This window comes from Talpa europaea, assembly GCF_964194135.1.
Source record: "Talpa europaea genome assembly, chromosome: 13".
In the NCBI taxonomy this organism is placed as follows: Eukaryota; Metazoa; Chordata; class Mammalia; order Eulipotyphla; family Talpidae; genus Talpa; species Talpa europaea.
In genome coordinates, this window is record NC_140080.1 from 52,143,970 (window position 1) to 52,156,684 (window position 12,715).

The window sequence follows — 12,715 nt, forward strand, 5'->3', positions numbered from 1 at the left end:
CTTCTCATCAGATAATGGCAACTCCATCTCTTGAAGGCATTCTTGACCCCTCCTTTCCTCCTCCACTCCACAGCCAATGTGTCAGCAAATCCACTGGTTCTATTTTAAGTGCAGACTCTGCAGTCTAACATTTCTCACCCTGCAGTGTTTCTACCTGGGCCAAGATATCATGTCTCTCTGATTGCTTCCACAGCCATTTAGCAGGTCTCCTTGCTTCTACTGTTAACCACCTACAACTGTTCCCTTCTGATACAAGATCATGTCACTCTTCTGCTGAAGACCCTCTAGTGATTCTCCATCTCACTGTCAAAGCCAAAATCATTATGACTGTTTATGTTACCTTGCCCCATGACATTACTCATCTCAAATCACCTATGACTCCCTCTCTTTATAAAGCCTCACCAATACTCAATACTCACCTGCCTATTTTTCTTCAAATTCTCCAGACATGCTCCACAACAAGAACTTTTCACATGCTATCTGTAAGCCTGGAATGCACGTCCCCCAGATTTCTACATAGCGCAGTTGGCTGTCTTCTTTGCTCAAATGTCACCTTCACAAAGGAACTGACTCTAGCCAAAGTATTCAAAATTTCAATCCATCTTCAAACCTGGCACTCCTCTTCCCCCTTTATTCTATAGTACAGAAGTCCATCGGATACACCATATGGAATTAACTAAAGTGTTGTCTATTTCTCCTAGTTAGAGCATTAGCTCCATTAGAGCAGAGAGTTTGGGGGGTTTCTTTATGATCTGAACTATTTACAGTTATAAATTCTAGTACCCAGGACAGTAACTGACAATTAGGTGTTCAAAAATTGTATTAACTAAGTGAATAAAGGGGCCCTACCTATTGACGTTCTCTGCTAAAATTAAAACTAAATCAATCTGATATTTTCATTATAGTATCTCTATAAAAGTATCTCTGTGTATTCTTCAGATAAATCTCTGGAACTATATCTTTATTCTTTAAAGCTTAGTGCAAATCTCCAACTTCCTATGTCTGATCACATTTACTTTGATGCCTGATCTGATGTCTAATCTGATCACATTGACTCTTTCACTCAGAGATTCATTAACCACTTAAAAATTGCTTATAATATTTCAGGACTATGAAAGGTGCAGGGAATTTGAAAATGAGTTGGACACTGTCTCTGTGCTCAATGGCCCAGTAAAAGAGAGAGAACCTTGGATAGGCACATGAAAGGGCTTGGACTAGAACTTCCCAAGGGAAGAGGAGTTAAGGAAAAAATATGTCTTACCTCAGTTTCTAAATTGTGAGGAACTTGGAAGAAGGTAACAAGCCTTGGATATCTCTAAGTATCCCATAAGTTATTCACTAAACATTTGCAGAATAAAGGAGTAAGTGCAAAGCACTTTAGAAAGAAATTTTGCTTTAATAATAATAATAATAAATCTAACTTGGGTTGACTATGTTTATGGGCATTATCTAAATGACACAGATCTCTTCATTAGAAGAATGAAATATGGTTTATTTTTCAAATAATTATTCCTCAGGCCCTACCTCCCAACCTATAACCAAAACCGTCAAATCCTCCCAATTAGCACTAAAAATAATAGTTATTTTTAGATTATGCATAGAGATCACAATGCTAGCACCATAGTAGCATCAGAGTAACACTCAGCCAAGAAAAGAAAGAATCCATATATGTGGATGAAACTTGTCTATGGAAGTATTGATAAGCCAAGAAACACGGATGGCCAAGCCCAGAGGATACCTTGGGGCTACGGGGAGCTAAAATCTGTTCAATGTAAACTTGGGGCTTAGAAGTAATGGCAACTTTCCCTTGATTTTCAGTCTACTTTTGATTTCATTCTTTCAGCTGAAAACATGCTGTCTCCTAAAGAATTTATTCTAATGTAAGACATTAAGTTAACATGATGCAGAATGAACAAAGAAGCAGTATTCAATAATTAAACAGCCTGCATATTTAATGCCATGTCTTGCATGCACTAAAAGTCCTGGTTAACAGCTGCAGACTGCTTTGAAGGCAACTTAAAAGTGCAGTGATGACAAGAGATTGCAAATCATCGAATTAGGAATTAGAGAGTTTTGTCCTATTAATATGCAAACAGATTTTTTTTCTGTCAAGTAATGCAAGTTGTTGACAAAAAAAAAAGGAAGTGTGTTCTCTAAGTCCATATAAGCATGGGGCAACAGAGAAGGTATAGAATGCTACAGAGGAATTCATCAACTAATAGGCTGTCGAGAAAAGGAGTATCCTATCTTCACTGTAAAGTTCTATGGTGCACAGGAGCAATGCAAATGTGTTTGATTGTGGAGCTGCGCCAACGAGATCCACCCATCTTATAACAAACACACAATACGGTATGGGTCAGAACAGTTGGGTTTACCGGCAGTTTCAAAATACATACATCAATATAATTTCCATTGATATAGTCTGAGTTGGTGTCTCCTTCTAAGGTCTGCAGCCTTACCCGGGAATGATCATCTGCAAAGGAAATGAAAAGAAAACAATTCACAAAAGCAATTAGTTGGGCACATTACATGGAGATCAGCTACATCTGTGCTGCATTAAATACCTCCCACACTTCCTAGTTTGCTACTAAGACTGGAAGTATTGATTGATTATTGATTTAGTCTTTAAAGGGTGCCCAGAGAGCCTTGCCTTCTTTTTCTCCCTAAACTTATTTATCTGCAGTAACACTGGTTTACAGCACGGTATGTGATTTGGAGAAACAGGGTCACATCTCCTCAGATGTGCACCCACATCCCACCTGTCCCACAGCATCCATATCCCTTTAGCATAGACTACTGGGTTCCCCCAAGACTGGGAAGGAGTTACAATTATTTGCATTTTATGGTATATATTATCAACTTATTCCTTGATCATTTACAGACCTGAAGCACTGACAGGTATCTGAGACTCCTCTGTGGAATCCTGTGAATCACAGGCAAATTATTTCTTGGACTGGAAGTTTGAGGAAGTTTGACTCCACTAAGTCATGTATAAGCTCTGAGATTTTGAGGGTGCCTATGACATCCACCATGACAAATGATGGTTGTAAACCTTGGTCTAGACTTCTGGGAGGTGTGGACGTGGTTCTAACCTCAGCCATCACCGTGAGCTTACTAAGTCCTGAGGGCATCAGCAGGAGGAGAAAGACTGTTTCCACTAGCCATTTGATTAGAGCCCACCAAGCCTCAGTTACCCACTGGGATGAGGGCCTGAGAACACTTGCCTCAAGTTGGACTGTTATGAGGACTGAATGACAACACAGATTGCCGGGCACAATCTCAGACACACAACAGTTATTGTATAGAGGTTGTGATTGTGACATTAATTACTTATGTTAAAGAAATTTGTAAATAAAAAAAATTAAATCTTTTTGTTTTTTTAAACGATTTATTTATTTATTTATTTGTTTGTTTATTTATATAAGAACCGGGGTACAGGCCAGATTCGCGGGAGGGTGAGAGGATTCACCAGAGACAGAGTGGGGAACAGAACAGTCAGATTGACGAAATACACTGCTGAGGGGAGCAGCGGGTGAGACAGGAAAGGTCTGCTGCGCCATGTGGGACCCTCGCTGGCTGGCTGGATGGAACCAGCACTGCAGAGGCTGCAGACAGCTTCATAGCGCGGCACTCAACCACCTGGGCCACCAGGGGAGGCCCGTAAATAAAAATTTTTTCCCCATAAATGCCACTGGGGTATCTCAATTATTTTCTTTTGAAAAGCTCTCAAAGCAGGCTGATTCCGCTTTGTTCATTGTTTTCCCCCGACCCTTAGATTAGTGCCTGGACCATAGTTGGTTTTCCCCTAAAATATTTCTTAAATGAATAAAAAGTGAAACTTCTGTTTTCTGAAAAAATAAGTACCCTAAGAATTATTCTCCTAAATTAACACACTTCTTAGCATAGGAATCCTTTCTACCAATTAATGTGTAGAGCTGAACCCCAAATTTATTTATTTAATATTATTTTTAATTTAAATTTAATTAATTTATTTTGCGATAAAATTATGTTTCAGATGTATAGCCTGACACCTCAACAAGTATATTTATCACATCACAACCACACAAAAGCATAGTTACCATTCACCACTTTCCAATTGACCCCCTCGCCCTCAGATCCCATGATTTGGAACAGATAAAAGCCAGCTGCTCTGAAAGGGGAGCACCCAACCTCTCTGAGAGCTGGTATGAGAAGAACATTTTCAAAACTCCACTCCAACATGCTGGAACAGTGGGAGGGCCAGCCTCTACACTTTACCTTAACTCAGCACTGGGTGAGCGGAGAGAAATGACATCTAGTGAGTGGTGAGAAATGATAGCCCATTCTGAGGCAAGAGCCAGGAAGTGGCAGGTGACAGACAGGACAATGTGCTGATTTGGACCTGTTTGCTCCCTAGTTTGATATGAGAGTGAACATTTCATATTGACCTCCAAGTTGAACCTCTTATTTGATAAATGTTTTGTTTGTTTTCAACAGTGCAGGTAGAAAGAAAGGTGTCAAGTTTCCAACCTTCCTTCATCATTGGGACTTTCCACTTCAATTCACAACAGATAATCACAGTATTTCAGGTCAGGGCCTTACAATTAGCTGAGGCTCAACAAGTTCATCTGGAATGTGGTGACAAAGTGGGCTAGGCAGGAAGAAAACCTGGACTTTATCCTTTGTTCAAGAGGGAATATGGGTAGTGGTAAGATTATGAGCTCCAAGGTTGGGTTTGTGGGTTAGATTCCCCCACTTGTGATTTTGGGCAAGTTTTTCCATCTGCTCCATCTGTTTTTAGTTGCTCTACCTATAAAATGGGGATTCACAGTGCTTACCTCATGGGATTATTGTGAGCATTAAAATAACATACAGAAGACATTAGAAAAGATCCTGGCATATAGTAAGTGATGGATAAATGCCAATTATTATATGCTGTGTCAGACACCTGCTTACTTTTCAGACTTTATAGCTGATGCCCTAACAGATGGCAGAAATCCAGGAATGGGCTCCTGTGCTGTCAGAAACTATTCTCATGGCAACCTGCTTTAAAAATAAGTTTCTGGGCCTCCCTGGTGGCTCAAGGGGTTAAGTCTCAGCACTATGAAGTGATTGGCAGCCATTGCAGCAGGAGTTCGATTCCCGGACAGTGAGCTAACTCACATGGGCAGTGTCTTGCGTGCTGCTCCCCTCAGCAGTGTATTTCAGTAGATCTGCTTGTTCTGCTCCCCACTGTCTCTGGTGAATCTGCTCACCCCCCCACATTTGGACTACACCCCAGCTCTTGTATGCATAAATAAATAAAATAAGCGCACAGTGACAGATGAGTGGATTAAGGAGATGTAGTACACACACACACACACACACACACACACGCATGCATGGACACACAATGGAATACTACTAAGTTATTAAAAAACAGATGAATTTTTGCTATTTATAATAATACAGATGGAAAAGGAGGGGATTATGCTAAGTAAAGTAAGTCAGAAGAAGAAAGACAAATACTGGATGATTTTACTCATATGTGTAATATAAAGAAGGAAAAGAAAGACAAAATTAAACTAAAACAAACCCTAGAAATCTGACTGTAGAACTGAGGATACCAGAGCAGGAAGGGAAAGGGTGAGGAGTAAAGGGAAGGAGGGAAACCCACGGAGTATGGTGGAGGCTTGTGGTTGGTGGTCGGTGTGGTGTGGAAACGGACATCCGAAGAGGTGTGAATCTTTACCCCTAAATCATACACAGTGTTGTCATCTAATGCTACCTCAATAAAACAATACAATAAAAGAAAACTTAATACCCTTGTTTCCTAGAGCAATTTTGCTTAAAACTAGAGATTCCCTACCCATAGTTTGCCCATATCACTGGGGAGCCACTGGGGAGCCGCTGGTATGTGCAGTGAATGGCTTTTGTGTTTGTCAGGAGAGCCACTGCCTGCACACAGCTGTCTCAGAGAGGAGCTGTGAGCAATTCTGCTGGTAAAGTCCTTTGAGCTTCCTGAATGAAAGATGCTACAATAGAACTGAATCATGGCCATTCTGCACACAGCAGGCTTTCAGACAGCGCCTCTGAAGGGAGATTAGGTTTACCTTCCCCTGCTCCTTGACTTACCCTGGGCAGTTTTTTAAAAGGCAGGCACAGCATTAGAGGCTCCCAATCTTTAGAAGCGGAACAGTCTTAGGATCTATTGTACTTCCCTGTCAGAATCTCTCCTCTTTCACACTTTATTTCTCTTACAACCTCAGGATAAATGCCACCCATTCCCTATGATTTACCATCCTTGGGCTTCTCAAATTGTTGTGGAATGTTCTCATTAGGGTGCTCAATCTCTGACAAGACTGTGCTCTCATGTCCCATAAACAGTTTTTGAAATAAGGGGTTTACCCTTCAACTCCTATCATTAAGTCAGTTATCCGCCCCTCCAAGTTTTTTTTTTTTTAAAGATTTATTTATTCATGCATACAAGAACTGGGGTACATGCCAGAGGTGTGGGGGGTGAGAGAATTCACCAGAGACAGAGCTGGGAACAGAAAAGGCAAATCGACCGAAATACACTGCTGAAGGGAGCAACGGGCGAGTCAGGAAAGGTCTACTGCACCATGTGGGTAGCTCCCTGGCTGGGGATTGAACTTGTGCTGTAGAGGCTGCAGACAGCTTCATAGGTTGCGTCTTAATCCCCTGCACCATCAGGGAGGCCCCTCTGCACTTTTTTAACTGCTACTTCTCCAAATGAATTTGCTTTACTTCTCTCATGACAGAAACCCCACAGCCATGTGTACAGTGTGTTTCCTAACCAGGCTGAGACTGTTATTCTCTTTATGTGCATGGTAGCATCTTTACAGCTGATTCTACTAGATTTTAATCTCTTGTGGTCAGAGACCACACAATGTCAGGATAAATGCCACCCATTTATCCCTACAAACACCTTTCCCCAAATCCTATTCTCAGTATCAGCATATGCAGGGGTCCTGCCTCGCACACAGCAAGTGAGCACTACATGAATGACTCCTCACCATGCCAATGAATCAGTGTCTGGACAGTCACTAGCTCAGTGGAAAAAGGGTCAAGCTGGACATGCTTAGATCAGATGAGGTTCACTGAAGCTTTCTGGGGTGCTGGAAATGGTCCCGTGATGGACTTGATTAGTAGCAGTGTCATAAGTGTTGGCTTTATAACAGTCTGCTAAACTGTTTATGGATGTTTTATACTCTTTTCTGCAGCTATATGTGACTATATAAAAAAGTCATTTCGAGGACATTCTGCTAAATGGAATACCATGTGCAATACAATATTAATATATTGCCATATAATTATATGTATTTATGCATCTATGAATGAATGTGTATGCATATATGCATGTATTTGTGCATGTGTATACTGGTGGGTATGTATGTGTGTACACATGTATGTATGTGTGCCTGTATTCATAAGATAGAGGTGGGATAATTAGAGGTTTGAAGCCCTCTAAGCCCCTAAAAAACATTATTTATGCCCACTTTGTAACATTATATTTAAAATACCTGTAAGTAGCTTCAAACATTTTCATGTTAAACACTCAGCTTGTATGTAATTAGCTATTATTACAGTGGCAGAATTCATTGATCATCTTTCATTTCTAACCAACTCTCTGTTTCTGCTAAATATTGATGACATATTTAAGGTAAATTGTAATCAAAATTATCTTAGCAACATTTTCCCTGTGAGAAGAGACTTGAAATTAACTGTAATTGCAATTGATTTCTGCAACTAATGGCGGAGCTCCTTTGTGGTTGCATTCTTGCCAAAGACTGTGGCTGCTCTGGTTCTGAGGAACAAGATGTGAAAGAACCAAAGTGGCTGTTGGGAAGTGCTCACCGTCCTACCCCTTTGTGACTATACTCCAAACAGGACTATGTCCTGGTTGTGTCTGCCTGGGGTCAGGCCCAGCAATGCAGGTTCTGAGGAAGATTTTAGTGAGAAACATTTTAGTTAAATGATGGCTCTGAATTAAGTTTTGCTCTTGCTATTGGCTTTATGAATTGCTAATTTAATCTTGTTTCTGAGTCTTTTAAACTCATATTTCTGTAGAGAATCTTACTCTTTATTCTTTAGATTATATAATTCTGTCTAATTTTCCTAGATTTGCCCTTTGCTTTCCAAAATGCACTATGTCATCTCTTTCTCCCCTACTCTTGTCCACTTCATTGTTAATGCCGGATCCCTCCCTGCCAGTCCATTCTTGTTTAACTAAACTCTTGTCACCTGCCCTTCCCCTTCAGCTGCCTTTGTACATAAGCTGGATCTTAATAGTAGCATATTTCTCAGACCCTGTTGGAGCCGCTCAACTAGTAGAGAGAAACACACTGCTAATGACAAAATCCGGGAAGAAAGAAGCCTTTAGCACAGGCCATCAAGACTGGGTTATTGGATGAAAGAATTGTATACCACAGATTGGGTCAAAGGTTTCACTCTCCTCACTATTTGCTGCAAAAATGGAGTAGGAAGGTCCAGGAAATACCAATACAGATAAAAAGCAAACCCCAGAAAGGACCCCATCTTTCCCCTCACAGTTCAAGTGGTCTGTCCTTGCTGTCATTTCCTCTCATTCACCAATTCGCCCTTCACTCTAGTCAAAGTGTTGTTGCTCATTTCATGAATGTCCTTCACGTCCCTATATCAGAGTCTTCAGTCTTCATTGTACATGCAGGACATGAGTGATACGCCCTTGTTTTCGCAACAGGACGTTTCTTTGTACATGCTGAGCAATTTTGGGTGAGAATTTCATTATTAAAAGTCCCTCCAGGCTAGATGTTCTATGTCCTCTATGTTCCCTGCACAGACGATCTTATATCACATCAATGGCTTCAACCACCACTTACCTGCCTTGTGATTCATTAATTGATATTCACAGCCAGAATCCTCTCTTCTGGCTGGTTCCAGAACAGTTTATTTAACTATCTGACCTCTCATTTTAATGTTTTAAAGGCATCTCAATAGCTCTCCAGTTTAACTTAATAAGTTATCCTTGCTGTGCTGTCACCCCACCACACATAAGCACTGGATGTGGTCTGTGTGTCCAATGCCATGTCATCAGAGAGGAAAATGGTTTAAAATTTCCTTCCACACTCATGAGTTTGCAATGTGTGTGTAGAGCAGACTAGGGCATGCATGGATGAATAGGAGACGGGTAAATAAGTGAGGGGGTAAACTTGTAAGGAACGATCTTTTGGGTAGAAGAGAAGACCATGGGATTTAGAGCACAAGGATTCAAGTGGAGTATTTTTCCCAGCACACAGAAGCCAAGGAACTTTGTTAGCTCATGAACCTATTCAGTGCCAGTTTCTCGAGAACACTCTGTATTGTGGAAATGACCTGAAATGCCAATAAAAATGACACTGATTATTGTTACCTGAAAAAAAGAAATCAGGTAACTTTTTTTTTATAATAAATTTTATTTTTATATTCCCCATACAATTGCAACCCCCTTATTTATTTTTTTTAAATAATAAATTTTATTTTTATATTCCCCATACAATTGCAGCCCCCCCATTCTGGCCCCAATCCCTCCCCTCCCGCCCCCGCCCCCCTAAAAGTGTCTCTGGTTCATAGTTTTTTGTTGATTTTGATTTTCACTTTCTTATAGTTATTCATTTTCCTGGTCCCTTATTTAAGTTTTCTAGATTCCTGCTATGAGTGAGACCATCCGGTATTTTTCTTTTTCTTTCTGGCTTATTTCGCTGAGCATGATCCCTTCCAGCGCCATCCATGTTGCTGCAAATTGCATGTGTTTATCTTTTTTGAATGCTGAGTAATATTCCATGGTATATATGTACCACACCTTCTTGATCCAGTCATCTATTTTTGGGCATTTGGGTTGTTTCCAAAGCTTAGCTATTGTAAACAGTGCTGCTATAAACATAGGGGTGCAGGTGTTCTTTGGAATTGATGTTTCTGTGTCCTTTGGGTAAATACCTAGGAGTGGAATTGCTGGATCATATGGAAGCTCTATGTTTAGTAGGTCCAGAAATCTCCACACAGCTCTCCACAGTGGTTGGACCAGTTTGCACTCCCACCAACAGTGCAGAAGAGTTCCTTTTTCTCCACACCCTCGCCAACATTTGTTGTTGCTAGTTTTTTTAATATGTGCCATTCTCACTGGTATAAGATGGTATCTCATGGTAGTTTTGATTTGCATTTCCCTGATGACAAGTGATGTTGAACATTTTTTCATATGCCTGTTGGCCATTTGCATTTCCTCTTCAGAGAAATTTCTTTTTAGCTCTTCTGCCCATTTTTTGACTGGATTATTTTCTTTGTTGTTGTTGAGTCTCATCAGCTCTTTGCAGATTTTTGTGATCAGTCCTTTATCATTAGTGTTGGGTGCAAAAATGTTCTCCCAGTTGGTGGGGTTTCTCTTTGTTTTTGTTATTGTCTCTTTTGCTGTGCAAAAGCTCTTTAATTTGATGTAGTCCCAGCTGTTTATCTTTGCCTTCACTATCACTGCTTTGGGTGATGTGTCTGTAAAGATGTCTTTGATGTGCAAATCACGTAGTGTTTTGCCTATATTTCCTTCTATATATTTTATGGTTTCAGGTCTTATGTCTAGTTCTTTAATCCATTTTGAGTTGATTTTTGTGTATGGTGTGAGGTAGTGGTCAAGCTTCATTCTTTTGCATGTAGCAACCCAGTTTTCCCAGCACCATTTATTGAACAAACTTTCTTTGCTCCAATGCATAGTCTTTGCTCCTTTGTCAAAGATTAGTTGACCATAAATCTGTGGGTTTATTTCTGGATTTTCTATTCGATTCCATTGGTCTGTATGTCTGTTCTTGTTCCAATACCATGCAGTTTTGATGATTATGGCTTTGTAGTATAGTTTGAAGTCTGGGAATGTGATGCCTCCATTCCCTTCTTTTTTTTTCAGGAGAGCTTTGGCTATTCGGGGATTCTTGGGAGCTTTACTATTATGTGTCTTGCTGTATTTTTCCTTTCGTCATGGAAGTTTGGTGTTCTTCTTGCTTCTTGTATATCAATTTTCAGCTCCTTCTACACATTTGGGAAGTTCTCTTCAATTATCTCTTTGAATATTTTCTCTGTTCCTACATCTCTCTCCTCTCCTTCTGGTATTCCTATAACTCTTATATTTCCTTTCCTCATGGAGTCAGATAGTTCCCGAAGTCTTTCTTCGTTCTTTTTCCTTCGTACTTCTCTTTCCTTTTCTGTTTTGGTTCTTTTTATTTCTGTGTCTTCAAGAGTCCTTATTCGTTCTTCCATTTCATCTATTCTGCTTTCATTGCTTTTCCCAGAATTCTTTAGTTCTTCCATTAATTCTTTGATCTCCTGCATTTTTTTACTTCCCTCTTTAGGGACTAAATTGCATTCTTCTGATCATTGATTATTTTTCCCTTATCATTGTTTTCCTTTATGACTTTTGTCATTTTTTTAATCACGGCAATTTTAAATTCTCTTTCTTGAAGGCTCAGAAGTTCTTCCAAGTTACTGTCGTTGCAATCTGGGGGCTGGTTTTCTTTTTGTGGTGTGCTTTTTCCCTGGGGAGTTGCTAGGTTGCGTGTGGTTCTTCTACTCCCTACTGTCTGTTTTCTAATTTGCCATATGCGTTGGGACACTGTGTTGTTGGGACTGGCCGGCATCTTGAGTGGGCTTCTCTGCTCCTCTCTGGTTCCTCCAGGAGCCATATGTCAGTTTCAAGCAGTCTTTACTGGAGAAAGGTCCCTGCTCTAAAATGCCGATGTGGGGACACACTCCCCTGTGCACCTGGTATGACCCGGTGGTGGGTTCCTGCTCCCCCTCTGGGCTTGGACTGCAGGTCAGAGGGGGTCTGGCGTGGGCAAACTTCCCCCGCTCACCTCTGTCTCCTGAGGAAGCCTTCTGCAGGTCGTCTTTACTGAAGAAATGTCCCTGTTCTAAAATGGTGATGTGGGACACACTCCTTGCGCGTCCGGTCTCAGGCACACTCTTCTGCGCGCCTGGTCTGCCCTGGCTGTGGGTGCTCGCTCCCCCTGTGGGCTCAGACTACTGGTCGGAAGGGGCCCGGCGTGGGCTACCTCCCCAGCTGGCTACTGGCTCCTCCAGGAGCCTCTGCTGGTTTCAAGTCGCTAGGTGGCGCCAGAGATCTCTCCTAGAGCCCTTGGGGAGCTGATTTTCCACCCCGTGGGACAGGGAACAGAGCGAGAATGGTAGGGTAAACCTCAACGGCTTTGGGGTGCTGTGTCTGCCTTGTGCCCCAAGGTCGTGGGGAAGCCACGCCCCTAATTTCGTGCCCCGGGTCTCAGTTCCAAAGCCCTCAGTTCCAGGACGCAGGCTATAGCCCACTTCAGTGGCGCGGGAATGGCGCCTTTTGAATCCCGTTCCCGTGCCTGGGCTCCTGGTTCCTGGTCACTCAGTGAGGGCCTCCGCGCGTCTCCCCGCAAGCCTAGGTCGCAGGCGCGGGGACCTGGGCAGCTGCGATCTGGATCCGTGTTTGCTTTTCAACCGCACTGCTTTTCCACGCGATCCCGATTCCGATCCGCACTTGGTTTTTTGCAACGCGCCGCTTTTCTGCGCAATCCCGATCCCGATCCGCGTCTGCTTTTCCAGCGCGCCGCTTTTCCACGCAAGCTTATGGGGCGGCCGGGTCTGTGTGCTGGTGCTGGCCTCCTCCTGGGGGGCGGGGTCTCTCTTTAATGGCGCCTGGAGCTCACCTCCGCGGCGAATCCTGCAGGGTTCTCCACAGCTCCCGTTCACGGGGTGTGGT

The 12,715-nt window shown here is 42.0% G+C and overlaps 1 protein-coding gene across 5 annotated transcripts in view; it reads right to left on the minus strand.

Moving 5' to 3' along the window:
- PTPRM (protein tyrosine phosphatase receptor type M) overlaps positions 1 to 12,715 on the minus strand; it is a gene marked incomplete at its 3' end in the record, with an annotated part of 796,072 nt that overhangs the window by 86,297 nt on the left and 697,060 nt on the right. For all 5 annotated transcript variants that reach the window (XM_084252855.1, XM_084252854.1, XM_084252853.1 and 2 more), the window contains one exon: positions 2,397 to 2,473. In XM_084252855.1, the coding sequence (XP_084108981.1) occupies positions 2,397 to 2,473 (77 nt within the window). The remainder of the gene's footprint in view (positions 1 to 2,396; positions 2,474 to 12,715) is intronic.